This window comes from Ambystoma mexicanum, chromosome 5p (genome assembly GCF_040938575.1).
Source record: "Ambystoma mexicanum isolate Mex_15411 chromosome 5p, UKY_AmexF1_1, whole genome shotgun sequence".
In the NCBI taxonomy this organism is placed as follows: Eukaryota; Metazoa; Chordata; class Amphibia; order Caudata; family Ambystomatidae; genus Ambystoma; species Ambystoma mexicanum.
In genome coordinates, this window is record NC_090930.1 from 505,204,369 (window position 1) to 505,226,022 (window position 21,654).

Sequence of the window (21,654 nt, forward strand, 5' to 3'; positions counted from 1 at the left end):
CCCGCAGGCCAACGGTATATGTGAACGCCTGAATGGCCTATTGAAAGAAGAAATAGCAAAGATACAACAAACAACCAAGAAGAGCTGGTTGTACTGTCTCCCGCTAGCTCTGTTTGAGCTAAGGAATAGGCCAGGGTCTGATCACCACCTCACTCCTCATGAGGTGGTGACAGGACGTCAAATGCGCCTTCCTCTAACGCCTACATCAAGAGCATTCACAGACCATGAAAACACTGCAACGGTTCTTGGTGACGAAATGTATCAATATGTGTCTTCCTTGATTACTAGTGTAGCGTTTGTGTCTCAAAAGCTCGAGCGCACGCGGGGCGGGTCGAAGAGTTCTCAACAAGAAGACGCCGACAAGGAACTGGAAAAGGAAGGACTAAGCAAAATTGCTAAAGGTGACCATGTGCTACTCCGCAACTTCAATAGAAAGTGGAACGGCCCATGCTTTACTGGTCCTCATTTGGTAGAGGAGGTAGCTACCAGAGCTGTGAAATTGCAGGATAAGCGTGCCTGGAATCACCTACACGACGTGAAGATCTACAAACTCCAGACCCGCCCTAGCGTTAACGACAGGGCCATTGGAAGAGCAACGACAGCAACAGAATCGGCCACAGAGAAGTAAACATCGGCCACAGCTGAGGACAGTAGTGTCACCACACCTGATCACCCCCCAGATTCCCCAGAGGCAACTACTGAAATAGACACTGGACGCTTGCACACAGCCCATCCCATGGTCACGAGATCGCAAAGTAAACAAACTTCCGACAATTGAGCCCCTACCCCCTCCCCTCTAAGCTCACCCCGATTGAAGGACATTGTATTGCACACACACACAAATGTAAAACACTTCTACGTTTTCTCTTTTCTTCTCTTGCACATGCAGGTACCGTGTATAATTGTATTGTTCAGAAAATAAGTAACTAACAGTGTACTGTGCCCAGGAGTAGATGCTGCCCACGGATGATAACACCCCTGAAGCCCTATCGCACCAATTTGTATATCACATAAGAAGGCCAAAGTACCTGAAGAGAAGGAGGGTACGCGTATATTACACCACATTTATTTTGGCCATAGAACAATCATTTCCCCATCTTCACCAGCACTTACCTGCGCTAAGAGATAGATCACTAAGATTAGCGTGGGAACAGCTCTTCGCCTGGGCACTGAACGATCACTTGGTAGGGAGAGCTTAATAACAACCACTAACAATAATAAGTGTTTTGAGGATTTTCAGGCGGGCACCTTTAACGTCGCAAGAATATGCTGCCGGACTGCAGCAAGGTAAGAGCAAATGCCGGTGAGACTAGCTTTTGTAATAAAAATGATAGGAGTATTGGTCATCACTGGTCTATTGGCTGCCTCTGTATGGCAGAAAAGTTATGCTATCAATATTATGGCTGCACCCAAACCTAACATACCCCCTCCCACGGCTGCAACAGGTATGACGTCAGGTGGTACTAGCAACCCTCCGCATAAGGGAAGTAGAGTTAAACGCAGCACATATACAGATAACAAGGGTATTGATAATTACATAACAGATTCAGCACATGTCTCAAACAACATGTGGTACCAGCACATGACCCAAATTGGTAAGCAGACAACAGAAGATAGCTGTTATGTTTGCTCATTGATCCCATACGCCATGAGCGCTTCTCGAACATTCGTCGCCACAGAAATACAAGAAAAGACGGCGCAATGTATAGTATATCTGGCACTATTCAAAACGAGAGGACGATTTCAAGGAACAGTGGTGAGAATGCAGTGGAAAACAAGGGACACATACCCATACGAAAACAATTTCCTCAAGTCATATTTGAGTTACCATAAGAGCAGTTTACACGCTGAAGTGTTCAGATACATGACAAGTGGCCCTGAAAAGGGAGAAACGAAGAAAGTAACCCTACAATACCTACCATGTGATTGGTACGCCACTGAAGTTCCTGGTATACAAGGCTGTTGGGAAAGGCCACTGATAACAATAACAGGGAAGGTATACATGAACAATGAATGGGAAATAGGAGTGGTCGGTAGCAACAAGATAACAAGAGAGAATATTACCACCATACAGGAACACAACGACAGATGTTGGACGACATGGGGCAAATACGTACCCATGCTGACATGGATGGAGAAGGATGAAGACCCAATAAGCATACTAGCGCTGACCGCGCCCAAGTTATGCTACCAACACAGAGGAGATGTGGAGGTGGGATACAATACCAACTGTGGAAGCGTGTTAGAATTACCAGAGGGGGGGTGCTGGAACGGCAGTGATAATGGATCACTATTGGGCCTGCGGAAATAAGGCATATCACACCCTGCCCCCGTTGTGGAATGGTATATGCACAATGGTACACATCAATGTACCATCGCTAGTGGTGCCCCAAAAACATGTGAACATGACCAAGTTCCCCAAAATGGATGAAGGGAACAAGAGGAAGAAGAGATCTGTACAATCACAGGAAGGAGACAACAACAACAACAATGTCCTAAACAGGATAAAGAGACAAGGAGAACCCCTGACAGGAAACTACCTGTGGGGAAGGTCAGAAACAGCACTCACTTCTATCCCACCAGAACATAGGTTATTTAGCAGGGCTGCTATGTTCTTCTCGTCCATAATACACCCTGGACTACAAGCTTATGCGAACGCTAAATGGCTCCAGATAACCCGATGGGAACTAATGATGACGATCAATTCAACAGTAAATGGATTCAATGCAATAAAAGAGGAACTGCGAGCGGTAAGAATGGTAGCACTACAGAACAGATATGTACTGGATCTCCTCACAGCGATGGAAGGAGGAGTTTGTGCAAAAATAGGACAATCATGCTGCACATTCGTTCCTGCTAACGATGCAGATAATGGTACGCTCACCGAAGCAGTATCACAACTGGCCCAGATGCACTCCAAGATGATGGAAAAAAGCAAAGGAGTAAAGAAGGATGATTGCTGGTTTTCATTGTTATGGTCATGGACGCCATCATGGCTGTCGGACGGGCTGAAGATAATAGTTGGATGCATAATACTGGCTGCAGCTGTATTGATTGTAATAAGGTTTTGGAAGGCCAGGAAGGCACGCACTACAGACGAAATGATCGAAATGGTCGGCATGCACCCCTTGATGCCAACTGACGATGACCAGCACACAGACGTGATAATAAAGGAAAGAGAGAAACTGCGCAAACAGATCATCGCCAATCACTTAGACCCACCATCCGTAAAGCTTGAGAACCCAAGAAACCCGAGGAGATTTACCGGAAGATGGGTATAATGCAAACCGGGAGGGAGCTGTGTATACATGTATTGGTCATTTGAAGATCATGTCAACCACTATGGGCACCTGGGAGGAGTGACCAAAATATGGAGAGTAAGAGGAGATAAAGAAAAAGATATGTTTGTGGTCGACAAGTCGACCAGAGGGGGGACTGAAGTGGGAGAATGGGAGAAAAAGCTCCCCCCAATCTCCTCGCGACCATGGCCCAGAGGATCGCGGCCTAGACACCCACCACGAGATGAATTCGTCTATCTACCAGATGACCAAATACCCTGGTTCAAGAACATACGGATATGCCCACCAGCCTGCCCTACTCGAGCCGACACCTGCGGCATGGATGAACTCGACTAAGACCTCGACAACAAGCACCCACATCGTTAGAGATGCCATGACGACCTAGCCAACTGCCAAGAACACACGTGCCACCATGCACACTGGACACTCACACACCAACCTACACAAAGAATATATTCAGTGCTATGACGTAGGTGACGGATACACCCACTGACGCGCATCTTTATTATTTTTCACATAGGTTTTCCGTAATGCAGAATCGCAAGACGCATAAAGCACTCGCGTATACGCTTGCTGACGCTTCTCCCACCCCTTGCATCGTGATGAGAATATAACGAAAACATAATACTGCCTATGAAGCCATGTCGCACCACAACACAGGTGCCGTGTGTTACACCTCCCCACCTATGAACCAGGCCCAAGTAGGCCGCAAGCAAGAGCCGCCATGAACACTGAATGAGGAAGAGTACAAGTGCTGATCGCGCAGAATGAGCCCAGTGAGAGCTCACAGCCAAGGGAGCGATGTTGCAACTCGTATGCTACCAGCCGACGCCAAGGTCACACCTGTAAGCAAAGCCAAGCACGCAGAAGCAAAATACAACTTTAAATGTGCAGGATTCTGCCCCAGCCACGGTCTCCCCTCACGTGACCAAGCCAACCTGACAAGGTGCCAGACCAACGAGGGAGAAGTCGCCTGGGTCCCACGTCTGGGACACAGGCTGCAACAATGAAATGACCCAACGGACACCTACAGCGATGGGAATGGCCTGCTCTCAGGCCTATGAGCAAATCCGCGCATTGTCTGCATGAACACATAGTTACATATTGTTGCTAGTGACAGGTACACCGCAAGCTGGGAACAACGATGGTCCCAGGCTGGGGGGCTCGCGGGTGGACCAATCAGAACATGGGGGCACTCATCACTGACGCCACTAACATTAGCCAATCATTAGGGGTCTTCGTGTAACAATTTTCAAGTATCTAATAGAAGGGACAGCCCAAGTATACCACCTGACTCATCCTCAACCACTAATACTGTTCTCTATATGTATGCTATACTAACCCTACCACTCGAGGAACCAATCCAGAGTGGCGATAGGTTTTTCGCTAACTTTCCCAGGTGACGCAAAGTAGCGCGTCATACTGAGGCAAAAAGGGCCTGCGAGCCCCACGAACCTTGAGAGTCTGGACGGACGCGTACGATCCTAGACCCATCCCTGCCGTTGTTTAATAAACAGCAGAACCACCTTGCTTCTTGCGTGTGTCTTATACTCAATTTTGGGGAACACGGGAGGAGTTGGGGCCTCCCAGCCCGGAGGTCCGCGGACGGCCCAGCCGACCCCGGGGCAATCACCCCGACACGGTCCTACACCCGCTTGTGGGATCAGACAGCCCCCCCGCGGGGAGCCAGCCAGAGTCAGTCCCCAGCTTCCGCCGGTTGGTTCGGTGAGGGTGGCTGGTCCAGCTCCGGAGGGTGGCCTGCTGGTGGTCTGGGATTTCTGTCCCTGTTGGTTCGAGGTGCCGACCAGTCTCCTTCGATATGCTGCTCTGCCCATCGCCAGGCCTCCTTTGGGTCGTTGAAGTGGACCGTTGTGCCCTTATGATAGATTTTCAGCTGAGCCGGGAAGAGCAGGCCGTATTTGACTCCCATCGCTTGCAACTGTCTTTTAAGTTTTTCAAAGGATTGCCTTGTCTTCTGGACCTCCCGCGTGTAGTCTGGGAAGAAAGCTATCTTGGAGCCGTTAAAGGTGATCGTGCCTTTGGTTCGTGCAAGGTGCAGCAGCGCGTCTCGATCCCGATAGTTCAATAGTCTTGCTATCACCGTTCGCAGAGGACCACCAGGCACTGGTCTACCAGTGGGCATTCGGTGTGCCCTCTCTATAGAAAAGAATTTGGAAAAGGATTGCTGGTCGAACAGGTCCATCAGCCACTGCTCCAAGAAAAGCTCCATACAGGGGCCTTCAGCCTTCTTGGGATATACCTAGAATTCGAATGTTGTTGCGCATGGACCTGCCCTCCCCTTCTTCGACTCTGGCTTCCAGAGTTTTGAGTTTGGCGGAGACTCCTTGAAGCTGTTGTTGCACCGCGTGCAACCCGTCCTCTGTGTTGGAAATACGCTGTTCCGCCTCACCCGTTCGTGCTGACAATTTCTGCAAGTCGTGTCGGAGGAGGGACACATCCAGGCTGATTCCGTCCATCTTCTGCTCCATTGATGTGCGGGAGTCTGCTACAGCTGCCATGACGTCTCTCAAGGAGAGTCCGGATGCATAGTCCTCATCTACCGACGGCAACGGTTGAGAATCAGGGGGTTGCGATGGAGGAATCGTGTACTGGTCGATTCTGTTTTGCATGGTGGGCCGTCTAGTTTTGTCTTTCCCCATGTCCGTTGCCGGGCCCCTTGGGCTTCTTCCTGTGTCCAGATTATGGTCCCGCCACACTTTGGCCCAGCCCCACAAGGGTACTTCACAGGTCGATAAACACAGCCCGCACCTTGTCTGGGTATAGATTGCCCCCCTCGACCGAGGCAGGTGGGGGGAGGGAGGGCACGAACGGCAATTCCCTGTCACAGACCGTTAGGCGGTGGTGGAGCCTGGTGGTGAGCTTGTGTTAGCGGCTGTGTTGGACTGGCCACAGGGTGCTGGAGATTTTGCTGTTTTGCCCTGGGGGTGTATCAGGTTCAGTCAGCTTTAGTGCGTTGGTGTGCCACCACGTCCCCTTTTAGGCAGCCCAGTGTCCATACCACTGAGGACAGAGAAGAAATGGGAGACCACTCCCCCTTCAGATGGTTCCAGATGACGGTGGGGCCCCGCTGCAGGCACTCACCGGCGGGGCTGCCTCCGCTGTGGACGGGTCTCCGCTGCGGCGACCAACTGGCCGCTCCCGTCTCTCCTCGTCCGGACGGGGCGGCTTGGAGCCCGGCACACCGATTCCTCCAGTCGGGGTCCCACGGGGCCTCGCCTCTGCTCCCGGCCCCCACCAGTTCTCCGGAGCTCCATCCCTGATGCAAGTTGGCAACCACTGCAGGGTGTGTGGATGGTCCGGTCCCCACTCAAAGCGTGCCCAGCGCTCAGGCGGCCATCTTGGTTCGTCGTCGGGCCGCACCGGCGTCTCCTTCCCCCGCTCCCACCTCTGCAGCCCCGGCGTGTTTCAGGCTGGAATTCACCCCAGATGTGCCCTGGGATATCTCGCACCAGAGAGCGCATTTTGGGGGTCACCAGATATCCTTAAGTAGTCATTTATAACAGGATGTTAAGCCGCGGCAGCGGGAGCTCCAGAGGCACACGTCTACTGCATTGCGCAGTTGGCCACGCCCCCTGCTGCTCTATTCTTGATTAGCTGAAGGGGTCACAGAGTGGAAGAAGGTAGATTGAGGAGGAGGCTGTTGTAATAGTGAAGCCTAGAGACAACTGGGGCCCAGGAAGCATTGAGCTTCTGGTGGAAAGTGAGAAATGGGAGAATTCCTTTGAGAAGGAATAGTTGGAAGTAGGACTTCTTTGCAATGTCCTGCATGTGAGGGAGGAAGGATAAAGAGGAGTCAAAGATGACTCCAAGGTTTCTGGCTTCAGAAGAAGGAGCAGGGGGAGAGCCCAAGGTGGGAAGCGAGAGAGAATGGAAGAAGGAGGGAGCAGGGGTCCCAATCGGAAGGATCTCAGTTTTGCTGGCATTGGAACAGTGATCATTGGAAGAGCACCAAACCTGGATGGCAGATAGGCAGTCAGGGATGTTGGAATGTGTGAGTGAGTCAGCAGGAAGTCTGAAAAAGAGTTGTGTCGTCTGCATAACACTGGAAGTTGGTGGAGAAGGGGGAGATGAGGCATGCCAGCTGAGCAAGGTAGATGTTAAAGAGCCAGCGTGAGAGGATAGATCCCTGGGGGACACCACAGGTGGAGAAGGAAATAGGAGAGGAGAAGGTGCCCAGGATGACATGGGAAGAGCAGTCCGTTATGAAAGAGATCTGCCATTCCAGTGCACGTTCCGAGATACCAAGTGTGTCGTGGACCCTTTGTATGTGGATGGAATAGTTGACTGAATACACTTCAAAAAATATTTGAAGATGCTGAGTCCAGGGAAGAAGGGAGGACTGGGTCATCTGCTCTCAAACCAAGAGCTAGTGGAAGGGAGAGAGAGAGCCGAGATGATCAGAACGCAAAGACCGCTAGCATCCAGAAGCGAAGAGCAGTAATACATGGAGACCACTTCTGTCGCTTACAAGATGGACCCTCACTGGTGCAAGCACTGCAACACAGCAAGTACACGGGTTACCCAGGTCAGAGGGGGGGAAGAGGGAAGGACTACCCTAGCTCCATCAATGGAGCACAAGGACCCGAGAGAAGAGAGAGAATGAGACATGGAAAAGGGTTATGAGAGCACGATAAACCTGAGCACCATAAACCTCCAGAAAGTTCACAGGGACCCAAGAAAACTAAGAGCACCAGAAGCAGAGAGGGGTCACAGGAACCTTAGCGAAATAAGTGATATAGTGGGTAATGGGACCCCAAAGGAGCCACAGGTGCAAAATAAGCAGAATGAGGAGCATATACTACGGGAGCACTTGAACACCTGAACATTGGTTGAAGTGTGGAGATATCGACCAAGTTGGTGGATAGGGATTAAATAATTGCCATCACAATCACTAATTCTGAGTTGATCCTATATGAGCAGAGAACTACATGTTTTACCTCCTGCAGGTGTGCTCATTCTCCCTGAGCCTGCTGTTATTTTGTCCTTCTCACATACATCACACACACTGAGTGAGTGAACACCAACTGTAGGATGTTTTGCAATGGCGTTCCTACCGTTTCCTGTGGTCTACTTCATTTTTTTTATGGTCAACTAGTTATGCCCCTAGAGACGGTTTGTTTGGCAAACCTTGTTGAGTAGAGGCGCTGGTGGATGGTTTTAACCAATGGTTGTAGCCATGGATTACTTGATTCTTGGTTATTGAAATAATGGAGCAACTCCTGACTTGTTGTCATCAGTGAAGGTTTTAATGTTGTTACACAAATAAACCAGAGGGCCTAGCAGAAGATGCTAGCTGCATGTGAGAGGGGAGCCAACACGTGTTCTGACCGTAGTTCTTGTCAAGGCATGTGCATTGGTTGATCGTCCTCTTTAGGAGTGGTTGCACCTTGTGTGTAGATCACAGTTCCTCCTGGGCGGTGGGCTTATTAGCCAATCTGTCGATGCGTGAGATGCTTTCCGTGGTTCGTGTAGGGTGGTGCAATTTGTTTTGAAATGCATTTAATCGCACATGTAGGTTGTGTTAGGTACTGTTTGAACCCTTCATACAGGATTGTGGTGGCACTAATAGCATCTGAAGCTCTTCTCACTGGTCACAGCGGTGTTCGCATGCATCGGCCAGTCACTATCTCATGGGGGGGACAGGTGGTAGTCCTTACTGGGCTGTGTGCGTAACTGGAACAGTGCCAGGGGTAGGCCGTACACCCAATTCTTCTTTAGGGTGTTGCATAGTTTTGAAAGTCTACTTTTAAGCAGGCAGTACATTTTCTCCACCACCCCATTTGTTTGTGGGTAGTAAAAGGAGCAAAGTTTGTGTTTGATCCCCAATAGAGTAGTTACTTCCTTGAATAACTCATTGAACAAATGAGTCCCATTGTCTGATTCTAAGACATCACACACTCCCCATCGGGGGAAAACCTCTCTGACAAGAGATTTTGCAGCACACTTGGCATCAGGGTGGGCGCAGGGGCCCGCTTTGACCCTCTATGAAAATGGACACATCACCAAAATTAGATATCGTGTCCCATTGCACCTTTCTCCCATGTCTGCATAGTCAATGTGCAGCTCCTGGAAGGGGCCCACAGGGCGGGGTAATGTTCCTCTTAGAGTCCTCAGCGTCATTCCTGTACTGAAAACTTGACACGTTGTACATTGGACCACCATCTGTGATAGGTGTTCCTGTAAATTTGGAATGAACCAATCTTCCTGAAGGTTTGCAGCAATGTGTTGCTTAGAACTATGAGATGGACAATGTAGCTGTTCAAATGCTGTGTAGAGTAACTTGACAGGCATCACTACTTTTCTTGTTACCATAACCCAATGGAAGCTGGTGTTTCTACATCAACATTTTCAGAATCAATAGATATCGAAATACAATGCCTACCCCATTCCAGGGGAGACAAGATGGTCATAGGAATAAGGCCAGTGAATTACATCTCTACACTCAATCTCACAAGGGGTTACTGGCAAATCATGCTGGCCCCAGAAGGCCAAGAGAAAACACCCTTCATCGACCTGAGGGGTTTGGTCCAGTTCACAGTGTTACTGTGAAAATGTCCCCACTCCCCTGAAATAATTGGCAGTTTCCAGGTGGTGGTGATGGAGTACAAAGATGCAGCATGCTCAGGAACACTGTTGCTGCCAAGGGACCCCAACTCCTCAGTCGGAAGTACCAAGCTCCCTTTCATATTACCCTGCATCTCAGATCGACTCAACAAGTACTAATTCGAGAATGTAATTACACACTTACTCGGGTGGACGAACAGGACATTTTTCCAGTGCTGTAATGTTCATTTACCCAGCAGAACAAGTTGCAGACTCCTGTCAAGTGTTTGACAGGGGTTTTCACTGTCACAATTGGAAAATCAAAGTGGTTCAAGCACTGTATCATCCTCACGGAAAAAGCCAACAAACGAAACATCAAATGAGTAAGCTGCTATTCTGTCTAAAAGACAACCTAGAATCCACCCTAAATTAAATGTTCAGGAATGGTATCATGAGGAAAGCTGAAGCCAGAAACTAGCTAGCACCCATGGCCCTTATTATGACTTTGCCGGTTCTGAACAAATGACAGTTATTCCGCACCAGCATTTTTTCCGTACCGGTTTAACACAAGTTTGCCGATCGGAGCCACGGATCTCCTGGCAGGCCTGACATGCTGGTAGATCAGGCACTTACCGGAAAAGAAATGACTATATCACCATTGGCCCCCGTGCCAGTGATACAGGCAATCCCATCCCATGAAGTCCTAAGCGAATCCATGGAATGGGAATGTACTGTCGTCTCCCCTCCCCATAACATCCCAGTAATACCAGGATATCAGGCGGTGGAGACAGTAGGGCCAGTTTGCCGGTCCCCTACCGGAATTACCGGTGGGGTACCGGCAAACTCATAATGAGGGTCTTTGTATACAAATGGGACCAAGGGAACACAGGAATATGCATCGACCTGCAGAACCTCAATCGCAATAACAAAATCGGCACCAACCGCTTGCCCACCATTGGAGAGATGGTGAGCCACATCAGAGCTGCCATGGTCTCCTCCACACTTGACCTGAGATCTTTGTACCACTAGATATGCCTTACTGACATCTTGAAAGCACTTGCATCCTTCATCACACCATTCAGCACCTAGCAGTTCTGCCCTATGCATTTTGGACTGGCTTCAGCTGCCCCTTTCTTTCAGAATATGATGGACAAATACTGCTTGTTGATGTTCTAATTTTCACATAATCCATAGCCAGGCATAAGGAGGTTCACAATAATGTGTTGGAAATCATTTGTGTCAAGAGTGTAACAATGAAGGTAAACAAATACAACATATTTGTCAGGAAAGCGGATTAGTAGGTACACACCCTTTCTTTCCAAGGTGTCAACCCCAAAATCGATTTGGTGCTCTCCATCAAAGGTGCTCTTTTCTGCATCTACCAAGGAAGGGCTTCTCTCCTGCCTAGTCCTTTTTGGGACTTACACAAACTGTACCAGGAACTTTGCAAAAGTAATGGAACCACACTGTAGATTAAGCAAAAAGGGAATCACTACAGCTGGAGAGAGGAACATTGACAATCCTTTTAAGCAGCCTAACAACTGTTCTACGTCATTTTCAGAGAGACAACCAGACAACCCTCACTGTAGAGGCCAGCAGCAGGGGCCTCAGGCTTTGGCCTCACTAATACATGGTAGAAGAGAAGCCAGCTTGTCATTTTTCTTCTTGAGCCTTACAACCATCTGAAATTAATGACTACCTCATCAAAAGGGGGCCTTTGTGTTTTTTTTCCCAACAGGGCACTACTTTAGTCGATACATGTGTGGAGCACTCTTTATGCTGTGGGCCAATCACAGGCCCCTTATGCATGTTCTGACAACAGTATGTTTGAGCAGCCCTTATATAGGTTGGCCAAGTTCTTAGTGAGACCCCACGATTTCAATTTCAAAATGGAATTTAAACTAGGGTGGTGCACAGTTGACTGGCTGCCCAATATACTTCTTTGCAATAGCATTGAACAAGTGATTGATAACATTCCTAAGATCTCATTAAAATGCATCACAACAGAAGAATAGTTGGGAGCAGATTAGAAGGATGGTGTCCTAAAAGGGATCATTCATTTTGCACAGGCTGGCTGGGTCTTATCTAGGAATTTGGAATAAGGTTCCCTGCCTTTATCAGGGTGGCATGGGAACTTTCAGTGGTATAATGGTGTTCTGAGTGGGGTAGATCAGGTGGTGCCTCTGCTAGGTGGGTACAACAGGCAGGGAGTACATTTGGTGGCTAGCCATAGACTCCGAATACCGTCTGCATAAACACTGACAAGGACCTAAGTACCAGGCAGACCCGCTCATCCCTGTGAGTGTTCAGTACCAGGCAGACCCTCTCATCCCTGTGAGTGTTCTGAATGTTCTAAGGCATGTACTGGCCATCGACATGACTGTAGCACAGGCGGTCCCAAAGGAGCGTTAAACAATGACATTTGTAGATCACTTTCAAGTAGCCAGAAATAAAATGTGTCAGTTCCATTAATGCCACAAAAGTCATGACGTTTCCCACTGGTTTCGTTTGGTGAGCGGCTTGCCCAGAGACTGTCATTTGTGCAGTTCACCTCTGAGGAAATGACAAACTTCTTCAGCATGAGGGGCATTTTTATATCCTGCCCGTCTTGCTCTGGGTAGAATGTTGGGTGTGTGAAAGAGAGATTGATGCTGTGGAGTGTTCATGCTAGTGTTCTGTCCCAGTGCTGTTGACAAACGCAATTCACGAGTAAGTTGGAAAATAATAATAAAATAATAATGAAGACATAATATGCTGATCAGGCGGGTCGGGGAAGATCATGAAATGAGGGTTTGGGAACGATCCCTATGACATAAGAGAAAAACAATATCTGCCTCATCAGGATATCACCAAGTGTTTGTTATTTTTCCTGAAATCTCAGTGGACATTTGAAACAACGTCCCCTATAACTATAGTCACTAGTTATTTCTGGTTGCTTCACCCTAGATTGCGCATGTGCGCTCAAACCGCTGACACTAACCGTTTGGCCTGCCTCAGGCGATTGGGGCAAGGCCACAGGTTCTGTGCCGATGGATGGCACTGGTCCAGACCAAACAAAAGACTCTTTGCCAATAATGGCGGTGGAGGCCCTATACCCCTCACCTGAGGAAGATGTTACCGGAACAACATGCATATCACCATGTTTAACCCAGAAATAATTTTTCTTCTGGGTCAATTATCTGCCTCTCTGCCCCCAAACCAATCCGGAACCTGTTATCCTAGCCTGGAATAAAGCTACATACCCGTACAAGCTGCCTCTGCATCTCAGCTGCCTCTGGGCTTCGTTATAACAAGACACCCATCATCAAACCACCGCTCTGTACAAGCCTAAAGGGAACAGTATGGCAGAGAGACTTAATAGAGTTCCTAGGGACTCCACACAGACAGCACTCCAGAATAGTGAGGAAGTCCAGGCCTTAGTAGAATGTATGCTTTTTATGTACAGAACCACACCGCTCTCTACCACAGTTACTTAAACCTTGGAGTGATAAGAGGGAGAATCCTCCCGGGCATGCATGCCCTGGTGGTTGATGACCCACTCTAAATGGAATATGTTGACTCCTTTAGGGGTGTGGGAAAGGGCAACCAGGAGCATCTGAAGGCAGTTCATGATGAGACATGAAGGTTCCATCATAGTCTGGTTACTGGGACATGTACAAAAGGGGTGTCCAGATTCAGATGCCTGATGGCTGTCACCGGAGTGTACCAGCGATCCTTTAAAATGTCTGATGACCATCTGGAGTGTCCAGAACTTGAAAGAGCACCAGTATCTTAAGACATTTCGCAAGTTACCACTTCTGAGAATCCCAGAGAGAACAGGGTCGCGCTCAGCCCAGTCAATGGTGGTCATTACGAGTTTGCCAGTATCTCACCAGTAATTCCGCCACGGTACCTGCAAACTGACGCGTGTTACGCTCTTAATTTTTTGTCATGTTCTCTTTAGACACAGGTGTCATGGTTTGTGGTTTCAAGTTCTTTGTTTTGACTTTCATTATAAAATTGTTATTGTGTCGGAATAAGCAAAAGAATGGTGCTATATCCAAGCTCAATGACTGTTGCTGTGTGCAGCGCTATGTGGAGTGCAGGCCAGCCGTAAGAGTACCATGGAGCCTATTACCGCTGCGCTGTCAGTCTCTTCATACTCACCCTGGCCCTGACGTGCCTTTCTGTTTTCTTCACTTGGGGGCAAGCCACCATGTTACCACCATAAGGTGCAACGTTATTACAACAATCACAATGTTCATGCCATTCAAGAAAGTCCTGAATTCCTCGCTTTTCACATAGCAACACAAGCGACACCATGTTGCAGAAGCTACTTTTTGTGCGAGACCCTTCAAGACAATATTATTGTTTTCCTGCTTCTGGCCTCATTCAACAGTAGCTTCTACATTGAAATATATCTTGGCTGCTGGTTGCCTGCATTGCACTGTGAGATCACTCACACAGTTGACATGTCACCACAGTCCTACTGTAGTCCATTTCACTTCGACAATACATACATTGTATCACACAAGACAGTTTTTCTTACTCCGCAGTAGTCGTCGCCATTGAATATCTGAGGTGGCACCGCACATGGGTTGCCAGCCTTCTGCCTCATTTCTTCAAGTAGCTCTTCATTGACTGATATATCGATCAGCTCGTACTTAATTTGGTTAGCATCCAGAATTCGGGTGACCTCTGATTGACTCTTCTTCACCTTGGCAAATAAAAGAAAATCGCAGATATTAGTCATCAAATTAGAGAGATGTGCCATGGTCACATTTATACGACTTTCTTAAAAGGTATGTCTCGTGGAGAGAATTGCAGATTTTAAAACTATCAAAAAGTTCGTGCTGTACAATTGTAAGCAAAACAATACCCCCACCTATGGCGAAAACGTGTACATCTTTCTCGATAGTATCCCAAGTGAACATCATTACGAATACATTTTAGTTTCCATGGCTTAAAATGATCAAACACCGTACTGATAGCTGCTTGTATCAATACATGATAGACTGCATATTTCATAGATGAAAGTAAGGGTCTAATTGCCCACCTCCCGGGATCCAGAGACGCTGGTATAATAAACCTTAATGTCCGCAGCATTGTTCGGTGACATGACAGATGGTGCCCTGGATATGGGCGCTGTATTCTAGAGCAAGGAGGGAACGCACTTTAGCAGGCTCAGGAAAAACAACAAAGCCACTCAAATATGAACCCGGAAGTGGGAGAGTAATGTCGAGTCCCTTTTGCTAATGCTTTATGTTCGAACGTGCGTGGGTTGCTAGGCAATGTGTCGCATTCTCATTGTGCGACATTGTTCGGTTCATGTACAGTGTCATAATAGTACATTCTCTGGGTGGAACTGTGAGTGTGTTGACTCGGGAAATGAGGTATCCGATGCTGAGTTTACTCAGGACATGCTTTATTTTTTTTTTAAAATAAATTTGCCTACTCGAACAATACAGTTTTTGTGCGTGTAATTCAATTGTGAGGAGGTTTAGTATACATGTTTACCATTTCTAAAGGGGTACATTGTACGCAAATTATACTTATTGCTAAATAAGTGTAGCAGATTCGTTTTCTTCAATACTTGTAAAAAAAGGGTATTGGGCAAGCTGATTATGTTCAGTGGTAGAAGTGTACCGAAAAAAGTAGTGGAGCTGTGGTCTAGGCAGAGGAGAGGGTAGGCGGAAGCATAGTGCAACATGTAACAAGCGCTGCGGCCGGGGAATAGTCCAAGTGACTAGTAACTAAGGCTCCTATTACAACTGTACACTTGCACAGGGACATAAATGGACAAATCCGGGTGAATATGGTTGTAAGCAGTAGAGGAATGGCAAACAGTAAAAAAATAAAACTAGTGGAACACCGCGCCCGACCCGTTCTGCTCATTTTGATCACTGATTATGTTCCTTTTTTAGGTCTTGAAAAAGGCATATGAATACAACCAGGTCAAAATCCCTTTAAGCTGTTGCCTATTTGGGATGCAGAAATGTGTGTTACTTTGTAACTGTCCCTCCATTGTATAACTATTTATGTGAATTTTCACCTTTTTGGACCCCAAATGTAAAGTCAATTTTTCATTTGAACAAGAGAAATGTCATTGTATCATCTCTTCCTTTAAATGGAAAATTTTACATTGAGAAATGTTAATGCAAATACATTTTGAAGCATTTGGGACGCAGGCACAAACCGATGTAATAGTTTTATTGTATTAAAACGCTATAGCAGCAGCAGAGCACACCCACAGTGTCCCTCCCACCACTTTCCAACCGTCTCTCCTACATGCCAGGTTACCCCATTCTATTCTAGAATGGTCACTGGCCTGAGCCCGAGCCAGCCACCACACACCTTCCCTCCAAACCAAAAGAAAACAAATTTAAAAAAACAGGCAGAGAACAAAACAGTGAATAAAACCAAACAATAATTGAGCAGCGTACAATGTAAGTATATAGGAAATATTCTGAAAACACGAAAAGTAACAGTGCATATAAAAAACAAAGGTAACAAGGTACTAAACCAATTTATAAACTGAATAAAACAAAGGTACTGAACCAAAGTATTAACTGACATAATCCTTGACCCACACCTGCTCCTTCCTCCTCCTCCCCTTACCACCCATACTTGTCGAGCCACTCTCATTCATACCTGTAGAACTCACACCACTGACTTCTCGTATGGGGCTGCTACCCTGCCACCCCATTCCACTGTCATCACTAAAACATCCAACAGTCTAGAACAGTCCATTACTGACCCAGCATTCCTTACACCTTATACTGCAACCACCCTATCCAAGTTCCAAATGGACCCATCTTACACTCTGCATTAGCAAGCAATTCAAGGAACTTCTTGGGTTCTGAAAATATCGATCTGTCTTTGGCCACATGCATGCTCTTCCTGATCCTCACCCACAAACCTTTTCCCACCTTTATGATGGCTTTGTCCTTTTTCCTAGTCTGGCATCATAATCCACTTTGTTTTTCCAATGCGTCTCCTTCATTTTCCTTCTCACACACTCATCCACATCTCCTTTGTCACCACAACCCTTAACCATTCTGCTGATCCATATGGGATTAAGACCAGTGTTGGACTCCCTTCCCCCATACTTTTGAAAGGTGACACACCTGCGAATCCATTAGGGGACACTCTGACATTCCACAGCATTTTCCAGACAGCATCCTTGACCTCTATACTATTTCTTACTGCTTGTTCAATCACGCTTGCCAACGCCCTATTAAAACGTTCAACTATACCATTCGACTGCGGTCTGTACAATGATGTGAATTTTCACTTAATTCCTTTTTCCTTTATTGTCTGCATAGTTCTCCATTTCCACACTCCTGACCCGCATGCCATTGTCACTCACCACTTCCAGTGGATAACCCTCTCTCGTAGAAATCCTTCTCCAGAAATATGATCACTTTGTACAACGGGTTGCCTTAAAAACTCACCAATAAAATTACAAAAGTAATAGATTGTACACCGGACAAGAAGTAACACAATTCAATCAGGGCTCAGGCACAGCTGAGAAAGCAAAATTCACACAGAACGCTGAGCAGAACTGAATGAAAAGCACCATCAAAGAAACATCTCTAAGTCAAAGGTTTTATAATCATCTAAACTAATTAACATCAAAACACATTAACACTTTTGCTCCATCCTTTGAACGAAGATCATTGGTGCAAACATATCATTAATCTATATCAGGACATACATTAGCCTGCAATTATTGGATCCTGAAAATCTTACCACACCACCCTAGACCCCGACCGTGACGTCACAGTGCAACCCACAATTCCCACATCATGAAGCCAAGGTATTGAAACATTTGGGATGACCAGCGGACCTTTATTCATCTGCCGCTGATCATCCCTATTGACGTTCCCATGAGAACACTACCGATCATGAAACTGACAGCCTTGAACTAAAGATAAGTTATCATTTTTATGTTGCATCTTAAGAACACTTCAAACTGCTTCCGAGGCTGAGTTGTGCTAAGGCGCAGTTTGAAACCGCCATGGGACACTCTGAAACTGCCAGCAGACCAGTTTTATAACTAAAATGCTGAATTATTAAATGATATTATGTTCGCTGCCTTTGCCCTGCACCCTTGAGCTTGGCTCGCTAACCCTAAAAGTATCAGAAGTTGTTCATTAATTCCCTCTCGTACGATCCTGGGAACGTGTACTTTTACAATGTGCTTTCAGCCCCTGCGGCTGCTAAGCAAATTAAAATGTGTGAGTTCATTTCTACTAAGGCGGCATGCTTTGAGTCCTGTTAACAGCATCTCGATCTAATGTTAAACCCTGCATAGTTACATGTAACCTATCTTTATTGTTTATATGCTACCTACTTAAAATTCAATTGTTTAAGGCATTCTCAAGTTTAACACCTAAAATTATTTAATCATCAGCGAGTCCCCTCACCTTTTAGTGTGCTATTCCCGCAGCTGATATGTGTGTGCCTCTTTTTCACGCTGATTTTGCATTCCCACCACATATTCCCCCCTTTTATTGATTTATTAGTTACTAACTCTTTTTCCTTCTGCAGTCCCTCTTCTGCTACCCTCTTTTTATGGATCCATATATTTTCGAATCTAGTCATATCATCCCCAGCTTCTTCCCAACCCTCCAATGAGTTCCCTACCCATATACAACCTTGCCCATCCTAAAGACATGAGATCCAATATTCCTCATAGTTTCCTAAATCCCCAGACTGTGTTGTAACCCAACCATAAATATCATCACCTGCATTTTCATCGATTATTTCATTAGTACCCTTCTCTTTTTTGTTAACCCTATCAACATTCAGGGGCAGCATACATTTTCCTCTCTGTTTGTTAGCATAGAGTCTCAAAATATTTTGCCAAGGCAGAAGGTGACGAGCATGAGGTCCAATGTGGGGACAGTCACTTTGAATACACCTGAGAGCCAACCAGGCACCCAGGCAAAAAGGGTGTCCAGCCAAGTGGTTGAGTGCACTCCATTTGCTTCATTTGACATCTTCTCATGGTGTGTCTGTAGTTCATTAATAGCTTCTGAACCCATGTACCCAACAATAGGCCCTTTAAGAAAAGGTAGCAATACTTTGAGATGGCTAGGGATGCAGAATATACTCAAACATCAATAATCAGACTGACTCAGTAAGTTGGCAAAGTACGTTTAATTTAACATCAATTGTCTAAAACAGGGAGTATAACGAACATCAACGAACATCCACTCGATCTTCTCTCTTAGTGAGTTTAATAAAAAATGCAGGTTATGTAGCAAAACCTCATCATCATTAACATCAATCTACATGGCAAACTACAAAAACCTACTTGGGAAAGTGATATGCTTAAAGGGAACATCCAAGTGAGGCCACTAAACCCTCCACCACTGCAAGTCACTAAGAACGTCATCAAATACACAACATCCTATTGGCTACATAAACTATGGAGCTCTCTGTTACGTGGCCCTCTACACTTGGTTGGCACCCTTGTACCCCTCTGTTATATTATACACATGCTATCCGTACGCAGGCTTGCACCCAGGTGCTGGTGGGCTGGTCATGACCATAGCTTCCCACCTAATTAGCCTGCCATCTATCATCGCTCTTGCCGTCTGCCAGTCAATTAGCCTTTGAACATTGGCCTTGGAAATGTTCTCTGTGCCTGAGAATAAAACAGAGTACAGGCATACTTTGTCTCTAAGTTTCAATACAGCTCAACTCAGTATTTATTTTCATCCGACCATGTGACTGGAGACCATGTTTCAGAGTTTTTCTGTATTTGAAATACTATTAAATGATGAACCTCTGATGTCTTCAATGTTCTTGCTCCTCACCTCAGAGAGGAGTTTGTTCTTTTCACACATCACGTTTTGTAGCTACTGCATGAACATCCAAGCTCACAGTGGCCTTGACTTCCTGGTGCTGGGCCAGCCAAGCCTTTCTTGAATGCACCTCTATTATTAAGTCATTTTCCAACTGCACCACACTTAAAAAGCTTTTCTATTCAAGGGTCCAGACTCTGCTAAAGTGCGTTGTGGTACATCAAAGGCCTCATTATAAGGCTAGCACTCCCGTAATGAAGGGGGCCGGTATGGGACCGGCCCCCTTCATTCCATGAGTGCCGATTACAAGCTTCCCATCGTGGGACCCGGATCACACGCCTGGTAAAACCAGGCGTGCTTTCCAGTCCAGGGAGGGGAAGAGGGAGGCAATAACGGACCAGATGTAATCTGCCTGTTATTACCTCCCTCCCCATTCCCATTGAGCCCTATGGGGGCTCAAATGGGAATTGGGATGGGTTCCTACAGGGAGGAATTACCGGGTCCTCCTATGTCAGAGTAACCCGGTAAGTCCCCATTGCAGGAACCCGGTAATGGAGCCCGGAACGGAGGCAGCCATGGAGCTAACAGCTCCATGGCTACCTCCATTCTAGTAATGAGGCACCAATAGTCTATACATTCCAATGTATATGCGTTGCCGCATCGCTGCAATCTATTCATTATGTAGCCAGCCTTTAAGAATACTTTGTCTACTTGTGTTACTGCGTCTGTACAACTGTAAAATGATTTTGCATTTTCTTCATCGTTTCTGTAGCATGAGCATCTTCATCTCGAGCCCGAAAGGTTGCTGATCTTTAACACCTTCTCCTTCGATTTAATAGAATGTCTATGGTCTTCAGCCTCTTTTCTGGATTCGTCAGCTCTACTTTGCATGATGTCATCAGTCTTCTTTCTTGTTTATTTTCACACTTCCTCCAGGATTTTATTCAAATGACCATCATGTTGTCATGAGTGCATATATGGCTTCCTCAATGGGTGCCTCACTTCCAGGAATCTGTTTGGTATAGGTATTTTCACTGGCACTGCACGTTTCTCACACTCTGGCTCCCAACATATAGGCATCATGGGGGCGCAGCTTTGAATGCGGGTACTTGGCTCCACCTCTACACTCCCCCCTCTGGGCGATTTATCAACCACTCTCCCATCATCCTTCACATCTAGATATCTTGGTCTGAAGAACTGCTTTTTTCGGGATCCATATTTCATGACTCCTGCAGGCATCCTGCTAATTTCCCATGCTCATCTTTATTCCAGGACATAAGCATGCATTGTTTATTTGGACTGCAGTAGATTCATTTCCTCACATACTTCTTGTGGTTCTTCGGGTACAGGAACTTCATTCCCTCAGGTGCATAGATGCTGACCTTCACGTAGTCTCTAATCTCTTCATCTGTCAGTTCCTTAGTTTTCCATCCTGATTCGACATCACTAATGATCTTCATTCCTACAGCTTTCTTTGCATCCTTCTTACATTGTGAGATTATTGTCCTGATCACACAAAATCCAAGCAAAACCATCACCATCAGGGCTCCAAGGAACTTGAAGATGTACGCCATCTATTGTGGAACCCATGAGAAGATTGATCCAAACCAACTGTCATCAGCAATGTCTTCCATTTCATCTATCATCTGTACATGCAATTTCGTCAGCTGCGTTATGGCCTCTGTCAAGGTGCCATTCTCGTCACCATGGGAAGGTATGAAAGTGCAACATGATTCTCCGGTTTTGGCACAAACACCTCCATCCGTAGTCGTAATCATGTCCAGGACATATCAGTTCTGAAGAGTCATTAGTCGTATGGCTCTCAGCACTTCCTTGATAGCATTGAATCCCTTTATGGTAGTGTTAATCATCTGTAACAATTGCCACCTGCTTATCTGTAACCACTTGGTATTTGCTGCTGTCTGGATCCTGGGCATGAGGATTATTGTGAATATCGATGAGGTCTGACTGAATAATCTGTTTTCATATGGAATGGA

General features: G+C 46.5%; 1 protein-coding gene across 1 annotated transcript in view; it reads right to left on the bottom strand.

Moving 5' to 3' along the window:
- Positions 1-15,093, bottom strand: part of LOC138481674 (SH3 domain-binding glutamic acid-rich-like protein 3) — a 38,401-nt gene extending 23,308 nt beyond the window's left edge. The window contains exons 1-2 of the mRNA XM_069613823.1: positions 14,899-15,093; positions 14,392-14,559 (exon numbers count right to left, since the gene is read on the bottom strand). Of these exons, the coding sequence (XP_069469924.1) occupies positions 14,392-14,559; positions 14,899-14,961 (231 nt within the window). The 5' untranslated portion in view covers positions 14,962-15,093. The remainder of the gene's footprint in view (positions 1-14,391; positions 14,560-14,898) is intronic.
- Positions 15,094-21,654: the final 6,561 nt, after the last annotated feature.